Genomic DNA, 26,401 nt, shown 5'->3' with positions numbered 1-26,401 from the left:
TGAGAAAAAAAAAGGGATATATGGCTGAACCCAGGATAAAGGTGGCTGGATGTGACTATCCTCCCTGATTTTCTGAAAGGGAATCGTACGACCAATGGAGAAGTGCAGTAGTTATGTGGACTAAAGTAACTGCTTTGGGAAAGAGAAAACAAGGTATGGCATTGGCTCTTTCTCTACCATATGGCAGTAAAATCCGAAACAAAGTGCTTTCTGAGCTGGAATTGGAAGAGTTAGACTCAGAAGAAGGTCTGGAGACTTTATTACATTATATGGATAAGATTTATAAGAAAGATGACTCGTTAAGTGCGTATGAAGCACAGTCGGATTTTGATAAGTTCCGGAAAATGGAGGATATCTCCATGGAAGACTATATAATTGAGTTTGGCAGACTATATAAAAGGCTGCAGAAACACAACCTGGAATTTCCAGTCTTGTGTTGGCCTTTAAATTACTTGACTGTGCTAGAGTGAGCAACATGGATAGGCTCCTGGTTTTGAAAGGAGTTCAGTTTACTGATAAGGAAACCTTATTCGAACACATGACAAAAGCTTTACAAAGGTTTCTGGGGAAACATTCGATTCCGATGGCTCTGATGACCCAAATAGGTCAGCCTGCAATAAGGCAGAATATGGAACATACACTACTAACACGAGGACGAAATCGTATGGTTAGGAACAGGGCTCAAGACTATAGAAGGAGACCGAGAATTATGAAGACAGAAACCCAGTTAGAACCTACAATAGGAAGATGAACCCCTAAAATGCACGGGGCATGATAAATCGATGTTTTCGATGTGACTCTCAATATCATTATGAAATTAAATGAAAATTGCTTATTGTCACAAGTAGGCTTCAAATGAAGTTACTGTGAAAAGCCCCTAGTCGCCACATTCCGGCGCCTGTATGGGAATTGAACCGTGCTGCTGGCCTGTCTTGGTCTGCTTTCAAAGCTAGCAATTTAGCCCTGTGCTAAACAGCCTCTATGCTTTCAACTGTCCAACTCGTTATAATAGAGTGTTTGAAGCGACACATGACACGGAAGAGTCAGAAGAGGAAAAAGATAGTGACCAGAAAGAAGGCATTGTCCTATTGACAAGCAGTTTTACGCCGGTAATGAGGGTGTTGGTTGCAGAATCCTTCAACTGTGCTGTATTGGACAGTGGCTGCACATCTACTGTGTGTGGAATTGACTGGTTAAAATGTTACCTGGACTCTTTGAATGCTGAAAATCGTAACAAGGTTAAGGAATTTGAAAGATCCACAAGTTTCAGGTTTGGGGATGATAATACTCTGAAGTCGCTGAAAAGAGTGGTGATCCCTTGCAATATTGCCGGAGTGAATCATTTCATTAGCACGGATGTTGTATCAAGTGAGATACCTTTGCTTCTGAGCAGACCGTCGATGATGAAAGCACACATGAAACTGGATATGGAACAGGATAAGGCAACAGTTTTTGGAAAGACGGTGGACTTACAATTTACACAGTCGGGACACTATTGTATTCCACTACTGAAAGTAATATTTCAAGTAGAGTGGTTAAGGATGTGTTAATGGCAGTTGAAAATGGGACTTGAGCTGATAGAAAGCCTGTGGTATTAAAACTGCAGAGGCAATTTGCACATCCGTCTCCTTGGAGGCTGAAAAATTTATTAAAGGATGCAGGGGTAAGGGATGACGACTATACTAAACTGATAGAACAGGTTAGTGACCGCTGTGAAGTTTGTAGGAAGTACAGAAGGACACCAGCACGGCCGATAGTAACCCTACCTTTGGCCAGGGATTTTAACGACATTGTGGCCATGGACCTTAATATCTGGGATAAAGCAAATAATATATTTATTTTGTAGATTTAGCAACCAGATTTAGTCAATCAACGATTGTACAAAAGAAAAGAGAGTAATTCTGGATCAAATCGTGGAAAAATGGATAGGGACAGGAATGGGTCCACCGGCAAAATTCCTCATAGACAATGGGGGAGAATTTGCTAATGATGAGTTTAGGGATATGTGTGAAAACATGAATATCAGAGTTATGAATACGGCTGCAGAAATCCCATTTAGTAATGGTGTCTGTGAAAGAAATCATGCTGTCATCGATGACATGCTTCGGAAAATTTTGGCAGATCGACCAAATTGCAGGCTAAATTCAGCTTTAGCATGGGCAGTACATGCAAAGAATTAATTGCAGATGGTTGGGGGCTATAGTCCTTATCAATTAGTGTTTGGTAGAAATCCTAAAATTCCATCCATTTTGGATGACCAATCTCCAGCTTGGGAGGGGACTACAATTAGCTCTGGTTTTGCTGAACATTTAAATGCATTACATAGCAGTAGAAAAGCTTTTTTGGAAGCAGAAGTCTCTGAAAGAATTCGCAGAGCTTTAAGACATAACATACGGCCATCAGATGCCGTTTTTCAGCATGGAGGCATGGTATACGATAAGAGAGACAATTCTAATGAATGGAAAGGCCCAGGGAAGATCAGAGGCATAGCTGGCAAAACAATCATTTTGCAACATGGTAATCAAACTGTTAGGGTCCATTCATCAAGGATAATGGATACAGATTACAAATTTTCAAATTTAGACAGAGTAGACAGACATGACGAGGAACCAGAGTCATCTGGTACGCATGTGTTACAGAACTATGAGGACCAATTAACTGATATAGACAGGGTTTCTGTGGAGGAACACAACACTTCTGATGAATTAGAACAGGCCATTTTTCCGAAAGAGCAACTGTCAAAAGTTGGTACAAAAGTGACATATTTGCCTGAAGGGTCTGGTCAATGGAAGGATGCAACTGTTATTAGTAGAGCAGGGAAGGCCACTGGAAAGTATAAACATTGGTTGAATGTACAGCATTCAGGGGAAGGAGTCAAGACAATGGATTGGGAAAACGAAGTTCAAAAATGGAGGGCACAGAAACGCAGTGCCAGTTCAGATAGTACATCGGATTGTGAACAGGTCCGCAGGAAAAGGTCGAGAACTATTGAAAGGACATCCCACAGCACAGCAGAAGGGAAAGATCAAGCCGTAGCAGTACAGAACGAGATACCAGGTGGGAGAGGGGACGGAGTTTGTCAAGATCTCGGAACATGAGTAAGACTACGAATACTAATAGGAGTAGAAGCCACATGCACGTGAGATTTTGGTGGCTTCAAATTAATTAGGTGAAAAAGTTATCAAAGAAGCTAAACAGCAAGAATTGCATTGTTGGAGTGAATTTGGGGTATACACGGAAGTACCGGATAGGGGACAAAGAGCTCTATCCCACAGATGGATTTGCACGGAAAAGGTTCTTCCGGGTGGAACTTATAAGGCAAAGGCCAGGCTCGTGGCAAGGGGATTTGAAGAAAACTTAGAAGATCAGGATTTAAGGGTAGATTCACCTACAGCAGGAAAGGTTATTTTAAAGATCTTCTTGGCTCTATTAGCCACAAAGGCATGGAAAGGCAAATCTATAGATATAAAAGCTGCCTTTTTGCAGGGACATCAGCTCCAGAGAGGCATTTTTCTCCGCCCTCCTAAAGAAGCAGCTAACACAGAAGGGGTACTCTGGAAGTTGAACAAATGTGTATATGGATTAAATGATGCATCTAGAGTCTGGTATTTTTCGGTAAGGTCAGTTTTGTTAAAGTTAGGCTGTTGCCAGTTGAAAGCAGATCCTGCAATGTTTTACTGGCACTATAAAGGAAATCTTTCTGGCATTTTTATGATGCATGTCGATGATTTTTTGTGGGGTGGGACTAGTGATTTTGAAGCTATTGTATTCTCTGGTTTGAGGAAAGAATTCAGGGTTGGAAGTCAGGCTTCCGGTGCATTTAAATATATTGGACTGGAAATTGGACAGACTAAGTTAGGGGCAACTTTACGTCAGCAATCTTATTTGGAAAGCTTCAGCCCAATAGCAATTAGTCGTGGCCGAGTTTCACAAAAAGACGCAATGGTTTCAAAGATAGAAAAAGAGCAACTGCGAAGTTTAATTGGGCAATTGAACTGTGTTAGGTAGACAGACTAGACCGGACGTGAACATAGAAAATACAGCACAGAACAGGCCCTTCGGCCCACGATGTTGTGCCGAACTATTGTCCTAGATTATCATTGAATTTACAGTGCAGAAGGAGGCCATTCGGCCCTTTGAGTCTGGAAAGAGCCCCTACCCAAACTCAACACCTCCACCCAACACCAAAGGCAATTTTGGACACTAAGGGCAATTTATCATGGCCAATCCACCTAACCTGCACATCTTTGGACTGTGGGAGGAAACCGGAGCACCCGGAGGAAACCCACGCAGACACGGGGAGGATGTGAGTTTTGATGTCTTAGAGTTGAGTACAAAAATGAATGATCCCAAAGTGGAAGACATAATAAGAGCAAATAAAGCGTTGGCCAAACTAAAAATGCAGGAGTGTGTTTTAGGTGACCTTAGGCACTTGAAACTCTTAGTTTATAATGATGCGTCCTACGCAAATTTATGTGATGGGGTTTCATGCGCAAGAGGTTTTATAATTTTCCTTTTGGGGAACAATGGTAAATGTTGCCCGCTTGTGTGAGAAACAAAGAAAATAAGGAGAGTGGTAAAAAGCACTTTGGCTGCTGAGACATTAAGCCTTGTAGAGGCGGTGGATATGGCCTTTTATATAAGTATGATATTGACAGAAATTTTGGGATTAGGGGATTTGGGTAATATACCTATTGACTGTCACATTGACAATAAATCCCTGTGGGAAAATGTGCACCCTACAAAAAGTGTCAATGAAAAGAGGTTACGGATAGACATCGCAAGTTTGAAGCAGATGTTGGACAGGGGGAAAAAACAAAAATTAAATGGGTCGACAGGAGCTATCAACTGTCAGACTGTTTTACGAAAAGAGGGGCGAGTTCACAGAAACTTTTGGATATTGTTAATGAAGGGCGCTTGTTTCTGTGAAAAAAGGGGGGGGGAAATCATGTGTGTCTTTTTGAGTTTCTTGAAATTTTGTTTTCACCTAATTTTTTTTCTCCAAGGAAGGGGAGACTGTTAAGTAATGGGTGAAGAGACATTGCAATTAGTTGTCTCATTTATGTTAAGTATCCATTAATTGACACTGATATGTAAAGGAGCTTCAGGTGGCCTCTGTCAGGTGATGTGTTGGTAGAGATTTGTGCAAAGGCTGTTGAAAGGAAATAATGTGTTTGTGAAAAAGGAACAGAACTTTAGACTCTTCATATCACAGCAACTAAAACGTCAAACAAGGGAGTGCCGCACTGTCAGAGGGTCAGTACTGAGGGAGTGCCGCACTGTCAGAGGGTCAGTACTGAGGGAGTGCTGCCCTGTCAGAGGGTCAGTACTGAGGGAGTGCCGCACTGTCAGTGGGTCAGTACTGAGGGAGTGCTGCACTGTCAGAGGGTCAGTACTGAGGGAGTGCTGCCCTGTCAGAGGGTCAGTACTGAGGGAGTGCCGCACTGTCAGTGGGTCAGTACTGAGGGAGTGCTGCACTGTCAGAGGGTCAGTACTGAGGGAGTGCTGCACTGTCAGAGGGTCAGTACTGAGGGAGTGCTGCACTGTCAGAGGGTCAGTACTGAGGGAGTGCTGCATTGTCAGAGGGTCAGTACTGAGGGAGTGCTGCACTGTCAGAGGGTCAGTACTGAGGGAGTGCTGCATTGTCAGAGGGTCAGTACTGAGGGAGTGCTGCACTGTCAGAGGGTCAGTACTGAGGGAGTGCCGCACTGTCAGAGGGTCAGTACTGAGGGAGTGCCGCACTGTCAGAGGGTCAGTACTGAGTGAGTGCCGCACTGTCAGAGGGTCAGTACTGAGGGAGTGCTGCACTGTCAGAGGGTCAGTACAGAGGGAGTGCTGCACTGTCAGAGGGTCAGTACTGCGGGAGTGCTGCACTGTCAGAGGGTCAGTACTGAGGGAGTGCTGCACTGTCAGAGAGTCAGTACTGAGGGAGTGCCGCACTGTCAGAGGGTCAGTACTGCGGGAGTGCTGCACTGTCAGAGGGTCAGTACTGCGGGAGTGCTGCACTGTCAGAGGGTCAGTACTGAGGGAGTGCTGCACTGTCAGAGGGTCAGTACTGCGGGAGTGCTGCACTGTCAGAGGGTCAGTACTGAGGGAATGCTGCACTGTCAGAGGGTCAGTACTGAGGGAGTGCCGCACTGTCAGAGGGTCAGTACTGAGGGAGTGCTGCACTGTCAGAGAGTCAGTACTGAGGGAGTGCCGCACTGTCAGAGGGTCAGTACTGCGGGAGTGCCGCACTGTCAGAGGGTCAGTACTGCGGGAGTGCTGCACTGTCAGAGAGTCAGTACTGAGGGAGTGCCGCACTGTCAGAGGGTCAGTACTGAGGGAGTGCTGCACTGTCAGAGAGTCAGTACTGAGGGAGTGCCGCACTGTCAGAGGGTCAGTACCGCGGGAGTGCTGCACTGTCAGAGGGTCAGTACTGAGGGAGTGCCGCACTGTCAGAGGGTCAGTACTGAGGGAGTGCTGCACTGTCAGAGGGTCAGTACTGAGGTAGTGCTGCACTGTCAGAGGGTCAGTACTGAGGGAATGTTGCACTGTCAGAGGGTCAGTACTGAGGGAGTGCCGCACTGTCAGAGGGTCAGTACTGAGGGAGTGCTGCACTGTCAGAGGGTCAGTACTGAGGGAGTGCTGCACTGTCAGAGGGTCAGTACTGAGGGAGTGCTGCACTGTCAGAGGGTCAGTACTGAGGGAGTGCTGCACTGTCAGAGGGTCAGTACTGAGGGAGTGCTGCACTGTCAGAGGGTCAGTACTGAGGGGGTGCCGCACTGTCAGAGGGTCAGTACTGAGGGAGTGCCGCACTGTCAGAGGGTCAGTACTGAGGGAGTGCTGCACTGTCAGAGGGTCAGTACTGAGGGAGTGCTGCACTGTCAGAGGGTCAGTACTGAGGGAGTGCTGCACTGTTAGAGGGTCAGTACTGAGGGAGTGCTGCACTGTCAGAGGGTCAGTACTGAGGGAGTGCCGCACTGTCAGAGGGTCAGTACTGAGGGGGGGGCCGCACTGTCAGAGGGTCAGTACTGAGGGAGTGCTGCACTGTCAGAGGGTCAGTACTGAGGGAGTGCTGCACTGTCAGAGGGTCAGTACTGAGGGAGTGCTGCACTGTTAGAGGGTCAGTACTGAGGGAGTGCTGCGCTGTCAGAGGGTCAGTACTGAGGGAGTGCTGCACTGTCAGAGGGTCTGTACTGAGGGAGTGCTGCACTGTCAGAGGGTCAGTACTGAGGGAGTGCTGCACTGTTAGAGGGTCAGTACTGAGGGAGTGCTGCACTGTCAGAGGGTCAGTACTGAGGGAGTGCTGCACTGTTAGAGGGTCAGTACTGAGGGAGTGCTGCGCTGTCAGAGGGTCAGTACTGGGGTAGTGCTGCACTGTCAGAGGGTCAGTACTGAGGGAGTGCTGCACTGTCAGAGGGTCAGTACTGAGGGAGTGCTGCACTGTTAGAGGGTTGCTGTGGTGCCTTTCTTCTTCCATGAGTTGTTTAATTGTCCGCCGCCATTCACACTGGTTGTGCTGGGACTGCAGGGATTAAATCCGATGCGATCTGTTGCTTTGGAATACTTTTGCTCTCTATATTTTGCTGCCTCCAGTGTTTGACACACAAGTAGGCCTGTGTTGTAGCTTCACCAGGACGACACCATTTGTCAGTATGCCTGATGTTGCCCCTGGCACGCTCTCCTGCACTCTTCACTGAACCCAGGCTGGTCCCCTGGCTTGGTGGTAATGGGAGGGGAACGTGGGGCCATGAGGTTACAGATTGTGGTCGAATACAATTACTCTGGTCCCGATGGGCCACAGCGTCCCCTGGATGTGCCGTTTCGAGCAGCTGGATCTGCTGTCATGGGTAGAAAGCAGAAATAATTGAATGATCAAATGGTGCCTCGTAAAGAATATATTCCTGGGACAAGAAGCAATTGGTGGAACTCGAGGGGGTGTAATGGGAATAGCAGATTCATCACCAACATTGAACAAAAAAAACAATAAGCTGTGGTTGGAATCTAAAACCGATCAATTTGATGTTGGGTAAAGTGCCGAATCAAAAGATAAAGTGTTGTTCCTTCATCTTGTATTGAACTTCACCCAAACAGCAGCAGAGGAACTGAAAGGTCAGGGACAGGAATTAAAATGACTGGGGAGCAAAGCTTCGTGGATTAAATGTAGTTGTTCTGCAAAGCACTCAACCGACCAGGGTTGTGCGGCACAGTGGTTAGCACTGCTGCCTCACAGCGCCAGAGACCTGGGTTCAATTCCAGCGTTGGGTGACAGTGTGTGTGGAGTTTGCACTTTCTCCCCGTGTCTGCGTGGGTTTCCTCCCACAAGTACAGGGATAAGCAGGTTAGGGAAATTGCCCGTGATAAATCGCACTTTAGAGTCCAAGGATGTGCAGGTTCTGTAGGGTTATGGGGGTACCACACAGCAGGGCCCTCTCTGACAGCACAGCGCTCCCTCCATACTGCCCCTCCGACAGCACAGCGCTCCCTCCGTACTGCCCCTCCGACAGCACAGCGCTCCCTCCGTACTGCCCCTCCGACAGCACAGCGCTCCCTCCGACAGTACAGCGCTCCCTCCATACTGCCCCACTGACAGCACAGCGCTCCCTCTGTACCGCCCCTCCGACAGCACCGTGCACCCTCCTACTGCCCCTCCGACAGCACAGCGCTCCCTCCGTACTGCCCCTCCGACAGCATAGCGCTCCCTCCGACAGTACAGCACTCCCTCTATACTGCCCCTCCGAAAGCACAGCGCTCCCTCCGTACTGCCCCTCCGACAGCATAGCGCTCCCTCCGACAGTACAGCACTCCCTCCATACTGCCCCTCCGACAGCACAGCGATCCCTCCATACTGCCCCTCCGACAGCACAGTGCTCCCTCCTACTGCCCCTCCGACAGCACAGCGCTCCCTCCGTACTGCCCCTCCGACAGCACAGTGCTCCCTCCGACAGCACAGTGCTCCCTCCGACAGCACAGCACTCCCTCCATACTCCCCCTCCGACAGCACAGCGCTCCCTCCGTACTGCCCCTCCGACAGCACAGCGCTCCCTCCGTACTGCCCCTCCGACAGCACAGCGCTCCCTGCGTACTGCCCCTCCGACAGCAGTGCTCCCTCCATACTGCCCCTCCGACAGCACAGCGCTCCCTCCATACTGCCCCTCCGACAGCACAGCGCTCCCTCCATACTGCCCCTCTGACAGCACAGCGCTCCCTCCATACTGCCCCTCCGACAGCACCGTGCACCCTCCTACTGCCCCTCCGACAGCACAGCGCTCCCTCCGTACTGCCCCTCCGACAGCATAGCGCTCCCTCCGACAGTACAGCACTCCCTCTATACTGCCCCTCCGACAGCACAGCGATCCCGCCATACTGCCCCTCCGACAGCACAGTGCTCCCTCCTACTGCCCCTCCGACAGCACAGCGCTCCCTCCGTACTGCCCCTCCGACAGCACAGTGCTCCCTCCGACAGTACAGCACTCCCTCCATACTCCCCCTCCGACAGCACAGCGCTCCCTCCGTACTGCCCCTCCGACAGCACAGCGCTCCCTCCGTACTGCCCCTCCGACAGCACAGCGCTCCCTGCGTACTGCCCCTCCGACAGCAGTGCTCCCTCCATACTGCCCCTCCGACAGCACAGCGCTCCCTCCATACTGCCCGTCTGACAGCACAGCGCTCCCTCCATACTGCCCCTCCGACAGCAGTGCTCCCTCCATACTGCCCCTCCGACAGCACAGCGCTCCCTCCATACTGCCCCTCCGACAGCACAGCGCTCCCTCCATACTGCCCCTCCAACAGCACAGCGCTCCCTCTGTACTGCCCCTCCGACAGCACAGCGCTCCCTCCATACTGCCCCTCCGACAGCATAGCGCTCCCTCCGACAGCACAGCGCTCCCTCCTACTGCCCCTCCTACAGCACAGCGCTCCCTCCGTACTGCCCCTCCGACACACAGCGCTCCCTCCTACTGCCCCTCCGACAGCAGAGCGCTCCCTCCGTACTGCCCCTCCGACAGCACAGTGCTCCCTCCGACAGCCCCTCCGACAGCATAGCGCTCCCTCCGACAGCACAGCGCTCCCTCCTACTGCCCCTCCTACAGCACAGCGCTCCCTCCGTACTGCCCCTCCGACACACAGCGCTCCCTCCTACTGCCCCTCCGACAGCACAGCGCTCCATCCATACTGCCCCTCCGACAGCGCAGCGCTCCCTCCGACAGCCCCTCCGACAGCACAGCGCTCCCTCCATACTGCCCCTCCGACAGCGCAGCGCTCCCTCCATACTGCCCCTCCGACAGCACAGCGCTCCCTCCGACAGTACAGCACTCCCTCCATACTTCCCCTCCGACAGTACAGCACTCCCTCCGTACTGCCCCTCCGACAGCACAGCGCTCCCTCCGACAGTACAGCACTCCCTCCATACTGCCCCTCTGACAGCACAGCGCTCCCTCCGACAGCCCCTCCGACAGCATAGCGCTCCCTCCATACTCCCCCTCCGACAGCACAGCGCTCCCTCCGTACTGCCCCTCCGACAGCACAGCGCTCCCTCCGACAGTACAGCCCTCCCTCCATACTGCCCCACTGACAGCACAGCGCTCCCTCTGTACCGCCCCTCCGACAGCACCGTGCACCCTCCTACTGCCCCTCCGACAGCACAGCGCTCCCTCCGTACTGCCCCTCCGACAGCATAGCGCTCCCTCCGACAGTACAGCACTCCCTCTATACTGCCCCTCCGACAGCACAGCGATCCCTCCATACTGCCCCTCCGACAGCACAGCGCTCCCTCCGTACTGCCCCTCCGACAGCACAGCGCTCCCTCCATACTGCCCCTCCGACAGCACAGTGCTCCCTCCTACTGCCCCTCCGACAGCACAGCGCTCCCTCCGTACTGCCCCTCCGACAGCACAGTGCTCCCTCCGATAGCACAGCACTCCCTCCATACTCCCCCTCCGACAGCACAGCGCTCCCTCCGTACTGCCCCTCCGACAGCACAGCGCTCCCTCCGTACTGCCCCTCCGACAGCACAGCGCTCCCTACGTACTGCCCCTCCGACAGCAGTGCTCCCTCCATACTGCCCCTCCGACAGCACAGCGCTCCCTCCATACTGCCCCTCCGACAGCACAGCGCTCCCTCCATACTGCCCCTCTGACAGCACAGCGCTCCCTCCATACTGCCCCTCCGACAGCACCGTGCACCCTCCTACTGCCCCTCCGACAGCACAGCGCTCCCTCCGTACTGCCCCTCCGACAGCATAGCGATCCCTCCATACTGCCCCTCCGACAGCACAGTGCTCCCTCCTACTGCCCCTCCGACAGCACAGCGCTCCCTCCGTACTGCCCCTCCGACAGCACAGTGCTCCCTCCGACAGTACAGCACTCCCTCCATACTCCCCCTCCGACAGCACAGCGCTCCCTCCGTACTGCCCCTCCGACAGCACAGCGCTCCCTCCGTACTGCCCCTCCGACAGCACAGCGCTCCCTGCGTACTGCCCCTCCGACAGCAGTGCTCCCTCCATACTGCCCCTCCGACAGCACAGCGCTCCCTCCATACTGCCCGTCTGACAGCACAGCGCTCCCTCCATACTGCCCCTCCGACAGCAGTGCTCCCTCCATACTGCCCCTCCGACAGCACAGCGCTCCCTCCATACTGCCCCTCCGACAGCACAGCGCTCCCTCCATACTGCCCCTCCAACAGCACAGCGCTCCCTCTGTACTGCCCCTCCGACAGCACAGCGCTCCCTCCATACTGCCCCTCCGACAGCATAGCGCTCCCTCCGACAGCACAGCGCTCCCTCCTACTGCCCCTCCTACAGCACAGCGCTCCCTCCGTACTGCCCCTCCGACACACAGCGCTCCCTCCTACTGCCCCTCCGACAGCAGAGCGCTCCCTCCGTACTGCCCCTCCGACAGCACAGTGCTCCCTCCGACAGCCCCTCCGACAGCATAGCGCTCCCTCCGACAGTACAGTACTCCCTCCATACTTCCCCTCCGACAGCACAGCGCTCCCTCCATACTGCCCCTCCGACAGCACAGCGCTCCCTCCGTACTGCCCCTCCGACAGCACAGCGCTCCCTCCGACAGTACAGCACTCCCTCCATACTGCCCCTCTGACAGCACAGCGCTCCCTCCGACAGCCCCTCCGACGGTACAGCACTCCCTCCATACTGCCCCTCCGACAGCACAGCGCTCCCTCCATACTGCCCCTCCGACAGCACAGCGCTCCCTCCGACAGTACAGCACTCCCTCCGTACTGCCCCTCCGACAGCACAGCGCTCCATCCATACTGCCCCTCCGACAGCACCGTGCACCCTCCTACTGCCCCTCCGACAGCACAGCGCTCCCTCCGTACTGCCCCTCCGACAGCATAGCGCTCCCTCCGACAGTACAGCACTCCCTCTATACTGCCCCTCCGACAGCACAGCGCTCCCTCCGTACTGCCCCTCCGACAGCACAGCGCTCCCTCCGTACTGCCCCTCCGACAGCACAGCGCTCCCTCCGACAGTACAGCACTCCCTCCGTACTGCCCATCCGACAGCACAGCGCTCCCTCCGTACTGCCCCTCCGACAGCACAGCGCTCCCTCCGACAGCACAGCGCTCCCTCCGTACTGCCCCTCCGACAGCACAGCGCTCCCTGCGTACTGCCCCTCCGACAGCACAGCGCTCCCTCCATACTGCCCCTCCGACAGCACAGCGCTCCCTCCATACTGCCCCTCTGACAGCACAGCGATCCCTCCATACTGTCCCTCCGACAGCACAGCGTTCCCTCCATACTGCCCCTCCGACAGCAGTGCTCCCTCCATACTGCCCCTCCGACAGCACAGCGCTCCCTCCATACTGGCCCTCCAACAGCACAGTGCTCCCTCCATACTGCCCCTTAGACAGCACAGCGCTCCCTCCATACTGCCCCTCTGACAGCACAGTGCTACCTTCATACTGCCCCTCCGACAGCACAGCGCTCCCTCCGATAGCACAGTGCTCGCTCCATACTGCCCCTTAGACAGCACAGAGCTCCCTCCTTCTGCCCCTCCGACAGCACAGTGCTCCCTCCGTACTGCCCCTCCGACAGCACAGCGCTCCCTCCAGACTGTCCCTCCGACAGCACAGCGCTCCCTCCATACTGCCCCTCCGACAGCACAGCGCTCCCTCCGTACTGCCCCTCCGACAGCACGGCGCTCCCTCCGACAGCACAGTGCTCCCTCCGTACTGCCCCTCCGACAGCACAGCGCTCCCTCTGACAGCACAGCGCTCCCTCCCTACTGCCCCTCCAACAGCACAGCGCTCCCTGCGTAATGACCGTCCGACAGCACAGCGCTCCCTCCACACTGCCCCTCCGACAGCACAGCGCTCCCTCTGACAGCACAGCGCTCCCTCTGACAGCACAGCCCTCCCTCCCTACTGCCCCTCCGACAGCACAGCGCTCCCGCCGTGCTGACCGTCCGACAGCACAGCGCTCCCTCCACACTGCCCCTCCGACAGCCCAGCGCTCCCTCAATACTGCCCCTCTGACAGCACAGCGATCCCTCCATACTGTCCCTCCGACAGCACAGCGTTCCCGCCATACTGCCCCTCCGACAGCAGTGCTCCCTCCGTACTGCCCCTCCGACAGCACAGCGCTCCCTCCATACTGGCCCTCCGACAGCACAGTGCTCCCTCCATACTGCCCCTTAGACAGCACAGCGCTCCCTCCATACTGCCCCTCCGACAGCACAGTGCTACCTTCATGCTGCCCCTCCGACAGCTCAGCGCTCCCTCCGACAGCACAGTGCTCCCTCCATACTGCCCCTTAGACAGCACAGCGCTCCCTCCTTCTGCCCTTCCGACAGCACAGCGCTCCCTCCATACTGCCCCTCCGACAGCAGAGCGCTCCCTCATACTGCCCCTCCGACAGCACAGCACTCCCTCCGGACTGCCCCTCCGACAGCACAGCGCTCCCTCCGACAGTACAGCACTCCCTCCATACTGCCCCTCTGACAGCACAGCGCTCCCTCTGTACCGCCCCTCCAACAGCACAGTGCTCCCTCCGACTGCCCCTCCGACAGCTGTCGGACGGTCAGTACGCAGGGAGCGTGTGCTGTCGGAGGGGCAGTGTGGAGGGAGCGCTGTGCTGTCGGACGGTCAGTACGGCGGGAGCGCTGTGCTGTCGGAGGGGCAGTAGAGAGGGAGCGCTGTGCTGTCAGAGGGAGCGCTGTGCTGTCGGAGGGGCAGTGTGGAGGGAGCGCTGTGCTGTCGGACGGTCATTACGCAGGGAGCGCTGTGCTGTTGGAGGGGCAGTATGGAGGGAGCGCTGTGCTGTCGGAGGGGCAGTATGGAGGGAGCGCTGTGCTGTCGGAGGGGCAGTATGGGGGCAGTGCTGTACTGTCGGAGGGAGCGCTGTGCTGTCGGAGGGGCAGTACGGAGGGAGCGCTGTGCTGTCGGAGGGGCAGTAGGAGGGAGCACTGTGCTGTCGGAGGGGCGGTACAGAGGGAGCGCTGTGCTGTCAGAGGGGCAGTATGGAGGGAGTGCTGTACTGTCGGAGGGAGCGCTGTGCTGTCGGATAGCGATGAGGACTGTCTGAGGATACAGCAGGATTTAGATTGTCTGGAGACTTGGGCGGAGAGATGGCAGATGGAGTTTAATCCGGACAAATGTGAGGTAATGCATTTTGGAAGGGCTAATGCAGGTAGGGAATATACAGTGAATGGTAGAACCCTCAAGAGTATTGAAAGTCAAAGAGATCTAGGAGTACAGGTCCACAGGTCATTGAAAGGGGCAACACAGGTGGAGAAGGTAGTCAAGAAGGCATACGGCATGCTTGCCTTCATTGGCCGGGGCATTGAGTATAAGAATTGGCAAGTCATGTTGCAGCTGTATAGAACCTTAGTTAGGCCACACTTGGAGTATAGTGTTCAATTCTGGTCGCCACACTACCAGAAGGATGTGGAGGCTTTAGAGAGGGTGCAGAAGAGATTTACCAGAATGTTGCCTGGTATGGAGGGCATAAGCTATGAGGAGCGATTGAATAAACTCGGTTTGTTCTCACTGGAACGAAGGAGGTTGAGGGGCGACCTGATAGAGGTGTACAAAATTATGAGGGGCATAGACAGAGTGGATAGTCAGAGGCTTTTCCCCAGGGTAGAGGGGTCAATTACTAGGGGGCATAGGTTTAAGGTGAGAGGGGCAAGGTTTAGAGTAGATGTACGAGGCAAGTTTTTTTACACAGAGGGTAGTGGGTGCCTGGAACTCACTACCGGAGGAGGTAGTGGAAGCAGGGACGATAGGGACATTTAAGGGGCAGCTTGACAAATATATGAATAGGATGGGAATAGAAGGATACGGACCCAGGAAGAGTAGAAGATTGTAGTTTAGTCGGGCAGTATGGTCGGCACGGGCTTGGAGGGCCGAAGGGCCTGTTCCTGTGCTGTACATTTCTTTGTTCTTTGTACTGCCCCTCCGACAGCACAGCGCTCCCTCCGTACTGCCCCTCCGACAGCACAGCGCTCCCTCCGACAGTACAGCACTCCCTCCATACTGTCCCTCTGACAACACAGCGCTCCCTCCGTACTGCCCCTCCGACAGCACAGCGCTCCCTCCATACTGCCCCTCCGACAGCACCGCGCTCCCACCGATAGTACAGCACTCCCTGCATACTGCCCCTCCGACAGCACAGCACTCCCTCCATACTGCCCCTCCGACAGCACAGCGCTCCCTCCATACTGCCCCTCCGACAGCACAGCGCTCCCTCCGTACTGCCCCTTAGACAGCACAGCGCTCCCTCCGTACTGCCCCTCCGACAGCACAGCGCTCCCTCCATACTGCCCCTCCGACAGCACCGCGCTCCCTCCGATAGTACAGCACTCCCTGCATACTGCCCCTCCGACAGCACAGCACTCCCTGCATACTGCCCCTCCGACAGCACAGCACTCCCTCCATACTGCCCCTCCGACAGCACAGCGCTCCCTCCATACTGCCCCTCCGACAGCACAGCGCTCCCTCCGACAGCACAGTGGTCACTCCATTTGATTCTCCCTCAGCTGCACTGTCAGAGGGTCAGTACTGAGGGAGTGCTGCACTGTCAGAGGGTCAGTACAGAGGGAGTGCTGCACTGTCAGAGGGTCAGTACAGAGGGAGTGCTGCACTGTCAGAGGGTCAGTACTGAGGGGGTGCTGCACTGTCGGAGGGTCAGTACTGAGGGAGTGCTGCACTGTCAGAGGGTCAGTACAGAGGGAGTGCTGCACTGTCAGAGGGTCAGTACAGAGGGAGTGCTGCACTGTCAGAGGGTCAGTACTGAGGGAGCGCTGCACTGTCAGAGGGTCAGTACTGAGGGAGCGCTGCACTGTCAGAGGGTCAGTACTGAGGGAGTGCTGCACTGTCAGAGGGTCAGTACAGAGGGAGTGCTGCACTGTCAGAGGGTCAGTACAGAGGGAGTGCTGCACTGTCAGAGGGTCAGTACTGAGGGAGCGCTGCACTGTCAGAGGGTCAGTACTGAGGGAGTGCTGCACTGTCAGAGGGTCAGTACTGAGGGAGTGCTGCACTGTCAGAGGGTCAGTACTGAGGGAGCGCTGCACTGTCAGAGGGTCAGTACTGAGGGAGTGCTGCACTGTCAGAGGGTCAGTACTGAGGGAGTGCTGCACTGTCAGAGGGTCAGTACAGCGGGAGTGCTGCACTGTCAGTGGGTCAGTGCTGAGGGAGTGCCGCACTGTCAGTGGGTCAGTGCTGAGGGAGTGCCGCACTGTCAGAGGGTCGGTGCTGAGGGAGTGCCGCACTGTCAGAGGGTCAGTGCTGAGGGAGTGCTGCACTGTCAGAGGGTCAGTACTGAGGGAGTGCCGCACTGTCAGAGGGTCAGTACTGAGGGTGTGCCGCACTGTCAGTGGCTCAGTGCTGAGGGAGTGCCGCACTGTCAGAGGGTCGGTGCTGAGGGAGTGCCGCACTGTCAGAGGGTCAGTGCTGAGGGAGTGCTGCACTGTCAGAGGGTCAGTACTGAGGGAGTGCCGCACTGTCAGAGGGTCGGTGCTGAGGGAGTGCTGCACTGTCAGAGGGTCAGTACTGAGGGAGTGCTGCGCTGTCAGAGGGTCAGTACTGAGGGAGTGCTGTGCTGTCAGAGGGTCAGTACTGAGGGAGTGCTGCACTGTCAGAGGGTCAGTACTGAGGGAGTGATGCACTGTCAGAGGGTCAGTACTGAGGGAGCGCTGCACTGTCAGAGGGTCAGTACTGAGGGAGCGCCGCACTGTCGGAGGGTCAGTACTGAGGGAGCGCCGCACTGTCGGAGGGTCAGTACTGAGGGAGTGCCGCACTGTCGGAGGGTCAGTACTGAGGGAGTGCCGCACTGTCAGAGGGTCAGTACTGAGGGAGTGCTGCACTGTCAGAGGGTCAGTACTGAGGGAGTGCTGCACTGTCAGAGGGTCAGTACTGAGGGAGTGCTGTGCTGTCAGAGGGTCAGTACTGAGGGAGTGCTGCACTGTCAGAGGGTCAGTACTGAGGGAGTGCTGCACTGTCAGAGGGTCAGTACTGAGGGAGCGCTGCACTGTCAGAGGGTCAGTACTGAGGGAGTGCCGCACTGTCAGAGGGTCAGTACTGAGGGAGTGCTGCACTGTCAGAGGGTCGGTGCTGAGGGAGTGCTGCACTGTCAGAGGGTCGGTGCTGAGGGAGTGCCGCACTGTCAGAGGGTCAGTGCTGAGGGAGTGCTGCACTGTCAGAGGGTCAGTACTGAGGGAGTGCTGCACTGTCAGAGGGTCAGTACTGAGGGAGTGCCGCACTGTCAGAGGGCCAGTACTGAGGGAGTGCCGCACTGTCAGAGGGTCAGTACTGAGGGAGTGCCGCACTGTCAGAGGGTCAGTACTGAGGGAGTGCCGCACTGTCAGAGGGTCAGTACTGAGGGAGTGCTGCACTGTCAGAGGGTAAGTACTGAGGGAGTGCTGCCCTGTCAGACGGTCAGTACTGAGAGAGTGCTGCACTGTCAGAGGGTCAGTACAGAGGGAGTGCTGCACTGTCAGAGGGTCAGTACAGAGGGAGTGCTGCACTGTCAGAGGGTCAGTACTGAGGGGGTGCTGCACTGTCGGAGGGTCAGTACTGAGGGAGTGCTGCACTGTCAGAGGGTCAGTACAGAGGGAGTGCTGCACTGTCAGAGGGTCAGTACAGAGGGAGTGCTGCACTGTCAGAGGGTCAGTACTGAGGGAGCGCTGCACTGTCAGAGGGTCAGTACTGAGGGAGCGCTGCACTGTCAGAGGGTCAGTACTGAGGGAGTGCTGCACTGTCAGAGGGTCAGTACAGAGGGAGTGCTGCACTGTCAGAGGGTCAGTACAGAGGGAGTGCTGCACTGTCAGAGGGTCAGTACTGAGGGAGTGCTGCACTGTCAGAGGGTCAGTACTGAGGGAGTGCTGCACTGTCAGAGGGTCAGTACTGAGGGAGTGCTGCACTGTCAGAGGGTCAGTACTGAGGGAGCGCTGCACTGTCAGAGGGTCAGTACTGAGGGAGTGCTGCACTGTCAGAGGGTCAGTACTGAGGGAGTGCTGCACTGTCAGAGGGTCAGTACTGCGGGAGTGCTGCACTGTCAGTGGGTCAGTGCTGAGGGAGTGCCGCACTGTCAGAGGGTCAGTGCTGAGGGAGTGCTGCACTGTCAGAGGGTCAGTACTGAGGGAGTGCCGCACTGTCAGAGGGTCAGTACTGAGGGTGTGCCGCACTGTCAGTGGGTCAGTGCTGAGGGAGTGCCGCACTGTCAGAGGGTCGGTGCTGAGGGAGTGCCGCACTGTCAGAGGGTCAGTGCTGAGGGAGTGCTGCACTGTCAGAGGGTCAGTACTGAGGGAGTGCCGCACTGTCAGAGGGTCGGTGCTGAGGGAGTGCTGCACTGTCAGAGGGTCAGTACTGAGGGAGTGCTGCGCTGTCAGAGGGTCAGTACTGAGGGAGTGCTGTGCTGTCAGAGGGTCAGTACTGAGGGAGTGCTGCACTGTCAGAGGGTCAGTACTGAGGGAGTGATGCACTGTCAGAGGGTCAGTACTGAGGGAGCGCTGCACTGTCAGAGGGTCAGTACTGAGGGAGCGCCGCACTGTCGGAGGGTCAGTACTGAGGGAGTGCCGCACTGTCGGAGGGTCAGTACTGAGGGAGTGCCGCACTGTCAGAGGGTCAGTACTGAGGGAGTGCCGCACTGTCAGAGGGTCAGTACTGAGGGAGTGCTGCACTGTCAGAGGGTAAGTACTGAGGGAGTGCTGCCCTGTCAGACGGTCAGTACTGAGGGAGTGCTGCCCTGTCAGAGGGTCAGTACTGAGGGAGTGCTGCACTGTCAGAGGGTCAGTACTGAGGGAGTGCTGCACTGTCAGAGGGTAAGTACTGAGGGAGTGCTGCCCTGTCAGACGGTCAGTACTGAGGGAGTGCTGCACTGTCAGAGGGTCAGTACTGAGGGAGTGCCGCACTGTCAGAGGGCCAGTACTGAGGGAGTGCCGCACTGTCACAGGGTCAGTACTGAGGGAGTGCCGCACTGTCAGAGGGTCAGTACTGAGGGAGTGCCGCACTGTCAGAGGGTCAGTACTGAGGGAGTGCTGCACTGTCAGAGGGTAAGTACTGAGGGAGTGCTGCCCTGTCAGACGGTCAGTACTGAGGGAGTGCTGCGCTGTCAGAGGGTCAGTACTGAGGGAGTGCTGCACTGTCAGAGGGTCAGTACTGAGGGAGTGCCGCACTGTCAGAGGGTCAGTACTGAGGGAGTGCTGCGCTGTCAGAGGGTCAGTACTGAGGGAGTGCTGCACTGTCAGAGGGTCAGTACTGAGGGAGTGCTGCGCTGTCAGAGGGTCAGTACTGAGGGAGTGCTGCCCTGTCAGACGGTCAGTACTGAGGGAGTGCTGCACTGTCAGAGGGTCAGTACTGAGGGAGTGCTGCACTGTCAGAGGGTCAGTACTGAGGGAGTGCCGCACTGTCAGAGGGTCAGTACTGAGGGAGTGCCGCACTGTCAGAGGGTCAGTACTGAGGGAGTGCTGCACTGTCAGAGGGTCAGTACTGAGGGAGTGCCGCACTGTCAGAGGGTCAGTACTGAGGGAGTGCCGCACTGTCAGAGGGTCAGTGCTGAGGGAGTGCCGCACTGTCAGAGGGTCAGTACAGAGGGAGTGCCGCCCTGTCAGAGGCTCAGTACTGAGGGAGTGTTGCACTGTCAGAGGGTCAGTACTGAGGGAGTGCCGCACTGTCAGAGGGTCAGTACTGAGGGGGTGCTGCTCCCGGTGGGCCGGGTCCCCGGGTTCTCACCAGGCTCCTGCCGGGGACGGTGTCTGTCAGGCGGACTGCCAGCCGGAAGTCCCCGGGCCGCTCCATGCTGAGCTGCAGGCGGAGAGCCGCCTTCTGGCCGCCGTGTCCGCGCCCTCCGCCCGCCTCCTCCGACACCCGGCACGACATCAGCACCGTCAGCTGCGGAGCGGCCGGGCCCCGCGCCGCCATCGTCGCCATCGCCCCGCAGCCGCCGGGCGGACCGCTTTGGCCGTGACCCCGTCCCACAGGCACCCGCGTCACCGGCCCCGCGTCCGGGCGGAATCCCTGCCCCGCACACAGGTTCCTTCCCCCTACATTGGGCCTCCCTGCTTCTCTGGGGGGTGTCAGTCTCGTCCGGGCGGAATCCTGGCCCCGTGCACAGGTTCCGGCCCCCAGCCTCCCTGCTTCCCTTGGGGGGTCAGTCACTGGCAGCACCTTCAGGGAGCTCTCTGCAACATCTCCCCATGGCTGCCTTCACTGCAGCACCAACCATCTCCCCAATCTGGGTCAATCTGCATCCTTTCAGAGCAGGACACACTGCAGATTGCTGGATTTCTGAGGCCACTGTTGTGGTGGGAACATCATGGGAACTCCAATCAGAGACTTGGCAGCTCCAAATTTGCTCAGAGGCTCATTCACAACTTCTTGAGCCCATCAGCAGGCAATACAGAGCAACATCGGGCTTTGATTGGTGGATTCCCCATTCGAGTGGGAAAAAGTTTGCAGATTTGGGAGAGAGGTGGATTGATGACGTTAAAACTGCCCCGTAGTGTCCAAAAGGTTAGGTGGGTTTCTGGGTCACGGGAATAGGGTGGAGGTGTGGGCTTAGGTAGGGTGGCCTTTCTGGGGCCGGTGTAGACTTGATGGGCCGAATGGCCTCCCTCTATACTAATTCTTTGATTCTGACGGCTTCACACTGCACCAGTTGGACCGCACAGCACATACAAGATGATCAGAGGATTGGATAGGGTGGACAGTGAGAGCCTTTTTCCTCGGATGGTGATGTCTAGCACGAGGGGACATAGCTTTAAATTGAGGGGAGATAGATATAAGACAGATGTCAGAGGTAGGTTCTTTACTCAGACCATAAGACCATAAGACATAGGAGCGGAAGTAAGGCCATTCGGCCCATCGAGTCCACTCCGCCATTCAATCATGGCTGATTTCAACTCCATTTACCCGCTCTCTCTCCATAGCCCTTAATTCCTCGAGAAATCGAGAATTTATCAACTTCTGTCTTAAAGACACTCAACGTCCCGGCCTCCACCGCCCTCTGTGGCAATGAATTCCACAGACCCACCACTCTCTGGCTGAAGAAATTTCTCCTCATCTCTGTTCTAAAGTGACTCCCTTTTATTCTAAGGCTGTGCCCCCGGGTCCTAGTCTCCCCTGCTAATGGAAACAACTTCCCTACATCCACCCTATCTAAGCCATTCATTATCTTGTAAGTTTCTATTAGATCTCCCCTCAACCTCCTAAACTCCAATGAATATAATCCCAGGATCCTCAGACGTTCATCGTATGTTAGCCCCACCATTCCTGGGATCATCCGTGTGAATCTCCGCTGGACCCGCTCCAGTGCCAGTATGTCCTTCCTGAGGTGTGGGGCCCAAAATTGCTCACAGTATTCTAAATGGGGCCTAACTAATGCTTTATAAAGCTTCAGAAGTACATCCCTGCTTTTATATTCCAAGCCTCTTGAGATGAATGACAACATTGCATTTGCTTTCTTAATTACGGACTCAACCTGCAAGTTTACCTTTAGAGAATCCTGGACTAGGACTCCCAAGTCCCTTTGCACTTCAGCATTATGAATTTTGTCACCGTTTAGAAAATAGTCCATTCCTCTATTCTTTTTTCCAAAGTGCAAGACCTCGCACTTGCCCACGTTGAATTTCATCAGCCATTTCTTGGACCACTCTCCTAAACTGTCTAAATCTTTCTGCAGCCTCCTCACGTCCTCCATACTACCTGCCCCTCCACCTATCTTTGTATCATCGGCAAACTTAGCCAGAATGCCCCCAGTCCCGTCATCTAGATCGTTAATATATAAGGAGAACAGCTGTGGCCCCAACACTGAACCCTGCGGGACACCACTCGTCACCGGTTGCCATTCCGAAAAATAACCTTTTATCCCAACTCTCTGCCTTCTGCCTGACAGCCAATCGTCAATCCATGTTAGTACCTTGCCTCGAATACCATGGGCCCTTATTTTACTCAGCAGTCTCCCGTGAGGCACCTTATCAAAGGCCTTTTGGAAGTCAAGATAGATAACATCCATTGGCTGTCCTTGGTCTAACCTATTTGTTATCTCTTCAAAGAACTCTAACAGGTTTGTCAGGCACGACCTCCCCTTACTAAATCCATGCTGACTTGTCCTAATCCGACCCTGCACTTCCAAGAATTTAGAAATCTCATCCTTAACAATGGATTCTAGAATCTTGCCAACAACCGAGGTTAGGCTAATTGGCCTATAATTTTCCATCTTTTTCCTTGTTCCCTTCTTGAACAGGGGGGTTACAACAGCGATTTTCCAATCCTCTGGGACTTTCCCGGACTCCAGTGACTTTTGAAAGATCATAACTAACTGTAGCGCACAAAGACTCCATGAGACGAATAGAGTGAAGTCGATGAGGCTTTATTAAGCGTGTCTGTTCCCCAGCAGCTCGATAGTAAACTGGCCTGCGGGGGAAGACACCGGCTTCTTATACTCCGCCTTCAGGGCGGAGCTTGAGGTCAACGGCCAACCAGGACCCGGGATCTGTCAGCCAATGACATTAGGGCTTCCAGTCCCACATGACCCCCAATACATACTACCACATTCACCCCTTGTCAAAAATGAACCCGGCGTGGTGATGCTTCGTATGGTGGTAAGGGTTTACAGGGCTGGTCCTGGGAGGATAGAACATTCACATGGTAGTACAGTATTGGACAGTTTCGTCCTGTTGCAACTATTTACAGAGCGTACAGGAAAAAACAAAATGTTCTTTGAACAGTCCATCTTTGTTTTACATCGACGCCACGAGTCGGTCGGGCGGTCTGGTCGTCCGTGTCGATCGCCTCGGCCCCGGCGGTGGTGGTGGTGCTTGTACCAGTGTTGTCGCCTCCAGGAGCCGTACGGTTTCAGCTGTCGGTGCAAAGGGGAGGGGGACTGATCCTCCTGGGAAGGGGGCGGTCACGGGGTGCGGCGGTGGCAGGAAGGGGGGCGGTTGGGTTGATGGTGTCGGGGGTGTTTGCGTGGTGCCGGCGGGCGCCAGATCCCGCAGGGAGACCGTGTCCTGTCGGCCGTCGGGGTACTCCACGTAGGCGTACTGGGGGTTTGCGTGGAGGAGGTGAACCCTTTCGACCAACGGGTCCGCCTTATGTGCCCGCACATGCTTTCGGAGCAGGATGGGTCCTGGGGCCGCCAGCCAGGTCGGCAGCGACGTTCCAGAGGAGGACCTCCTAGGGAAGACAAGGAGACGCTCGTGAGGTGTTTGATTAGTGCTTGTACATAATAACGACCGGATGGAATGGAGAGCGTCCGGGAGGACCTCCTGCCACCGTGAAACTGGGAGATCCCTGGACTGTAGGGCCAGTAGGACGGCCTTCCAGACCGTGCCGTTCTCCCTTTCTACTTGCCCGTTCCCCCGGGGGTTGTAGCTGGTCGTCCTGCTTGAGGCTATGCCCTTGCTGAGCAGGAACTGGCGCAGCTCGTCACTCATGAAAGAGGACCCCCTGTCGCTGTGGACGTATGCGGGGTAACCGAACAGTGTGAAGATGCTGTTCAGGGCTTTAATGACTGTGGCCGCGGTCATGTCGGAGCAGGGAATGGCAAAAGGGAAGCGGGAGTATTCGTCCACTACATTAAGAAAATATGCGTTGCGGTCGGTGGAGCGGAGGGGCCCTTTGAAATCGAGACTGAGGCGTTCAAAGGGGCGGGAAGCCTTAATCAGGTGCGCTCCATCTGGCCTGAAAAAATGCGGCTTGCATTCCGCGCAGATGTGGCAGTCCCTTGTGACTGTACGGACCTCTTCTAAAGAGTATGGGAGATTGCGGGACTTGATGAAGTGGTAAAACCGAGTGACCCCCGGGTGGTAGAGGTCCTCGTGGAGGGTTTGGAGGCGGTCAATTTGTGCGTTGGCACATGTGCCGCGGGATAGGGCATCGGACGGCTCATTCAGCTTTCCGGGCCGGTACAAGATCTCATAGTTGAAGGCGGAGAGCTCGATCCTCCACCTTAAGATCTTGTCGTTTTTAATTTTGCCCCGCTGTGCATTATCGAACATGAAAGCTACCGACCGTTGGTCAGTGAGGAGAGTGAATCTCCTGCCGGCCAGGTAATGCCTCCAATGTCGCACAGCTTCCACTATGGCTTGGGCTTCCTTTTCCACTGAGGAGTGGCAGATTTCTGAGGCGTGGAGGGTTCGGGAGAAAAAGGCCACGGGTCTGCCCGCTTGTTAAGGGTGGCCGCTAGAGCTACGTCGGAGGCGTCGCTCTCGACCTGGAAGGGGAGGGACTCGTCGATGGCGCGCATCGTGGCCTTTGCGATGTCCGCTTTGATGCGGCTGAAGGCCTGGCAAGCCTCTGTCGACAGAGGGAAGGTCGTGGTCTGTATTAGGGGCGGGCCTTGTCTGCGTACTGGGGGACCCACTGGGCGTAGTACGAAAAGAACCCCAGGCAGCGTTTCAGGGCTTTTGGGCAGTGCGGGAGGGGAAATTCCATGAGGGCGCACATACGTTCGGGGTCGGGGCCTATTATCCCATTGCGCACTATGTAGCCCAGGATGGCTAGCCGGTTGGTGCTAAAAATGCACTTGTCCTCGTTGTACGTGAGGTTCAAGGCTTTGGCGGTCTGGAGGAATTTTTGGAGGTTGGCGTCGTGGTCCTGCTGATCGTGGCCGCAGATGGTTACATTGTCGAGATACGGGAACGTGGCCCGTAACCCATGTTGATCAACCATCCGGTCCATCTCCCGTTGGAAGACCGAGACCCCGTTTGTGACGCCAAATAGGACCCTTAGGAAGTGGTATAGACGCCCGTCTGCCTCGAAGGCTGTGTACTTGCGGTCACTTGGGCGGATGGGGAGCTGATGGTAGGCGGACTTGAGGTCCACGGTGGAGAAGACTTTGTACTGGGCAATCCGATTGACCATGTCGGATATGCGGGGGAGAGGGTACGCGTCTAGTTGTGTGTACCTGTTGATGGTCTGGCTATAGTCAATGACCATCCTTTGTTTCTCCCCTGTCTTCACTACTACCACCTGCGCTCTCCAGGGACTATTGCTGGCCTGGATTATGCCTTCCTTTAGTAGCCGCTGGACTTCGACCGAATGAAGGTCCGGTCCTGGGCGCTGTACCGTCTGCTCCTAGTGGCGACGGGTTTGCAATCCGGGGTGAGGTTCGCAAACAAGGACGGGGGTTGCACCTTGAGGGTAGCGAGGCCGCAGATAGTGAGTGGGGGTATGGGGCCGCCGAATTTAAACGTAAGGCTCTGTAGATTACACTGGAAATCTAATCCCAGCAAGGTGGGGGCACAGAGTTGGGGAAGGACGTTAAGTTTGTAGTTTTTGAACTCCCTCCCCTGCACCGTTAGGGTAACTATGCAGAATCCCTGGATCTGTACGGAGTGGGATCCTGCAGCTAGGCAAATCTTTTGTGCGCTGGGATAGGTGGTCAAGGAACAGCGTCTTACCGTGTCGGGGTGTATAAAGCTTTCCGTGCTCCCGGAGTCGACTAGGCATGGCGTCTCGTGGCCGTTAATTAGGACCGTTGTCGTCGTCGTCTGGAGTGTCCGGGGCCGAGCCTGATCGAGCGTAACCGAAGCGAGCCGTGGTTGTAGTAGTGGGGTGGGGTCCGTTGTTGCCGTCCAAGATGGCGTCGGGGATGGACAAAATGGCCGCCCCCATACATCGCACGTGGCTGGACTGCGTTTGGACTGCGCAAGCCTGTGGGGTGTCCGGGGGGTGGGGGTAGGGGGTTTGCCGCGACGGGTACGTACGGGGCCCAATGGCCTGCCGCGCGGTCGGGGCCGTAGGCGCGGGTATTACGCGCGGCCACGTCTAGGGAGACTGCTAGGGCCCGTGCCTCTGAGAGTCCTAGCGACTCTTTTTCTAGAAGTCTTTGGCGGATTTGGGAGGATTGCATACCTGCCACAAAAGCGTCGCGCATTAACATTTCCGTGTGTTCGTTTGCATTCACCGACGGGCAGCTGCAGGCTCGTCCCAAAATCAGCAGCGCGGCGTAGAACTC

General features: G+C 55.7%; 1 protein-coding gene across 1 annotated transcript in view; it reads right to left on the bottom strand.

Moving 5' to 3' along the window:
• shrprbck1r (sharpin and rbck1 related) overlaps nucleotides 1-20,433 on the bottom strand; it is a 166,611-nt gene extending 146,178 nt beyond the window's left edge. The window contains exon 1 of the mRNA XM_072507947.1: nucleotides 20,173-20,433. Coding sequence (XP_072364048.1) covers nucleotides 20,173-20,370 — 198 coding nt within the window. The 5' untranslated portion in view covers nucleotides 20,371-20,433. The remainder of the gene's footprint in view (nucleotides 1-20,172) is intronic.
• Between the last annotated feature and the right edge of the window lie 5,968 nt (nucleotides 20,434-26,401).

The sequence above is a fragment of the Scyliorhinus torazame genome, chromosome 6 (genome assembly GCF_047496885.1).
Source record: "Scyliorhinus torazame isolate Kashiwa2021f chromosome 6, sScyTor2.1, whole genome shotgun sequence".
In the NCBI taxonomy this organism is placed as follows: domain Eukaryota; kingdom Metazoa; phylum Chordata; class Chondrichthyes; order Carcharhiniformes; family Scyliorhinidae; genus Scyliorhinus; species Scyliorhinus torazame.
The sequence above is the reverse complement of the archived record's forward strand: the minus strand, read 5'-3'. Positions and strand labels throughout refer to the sequence as shown.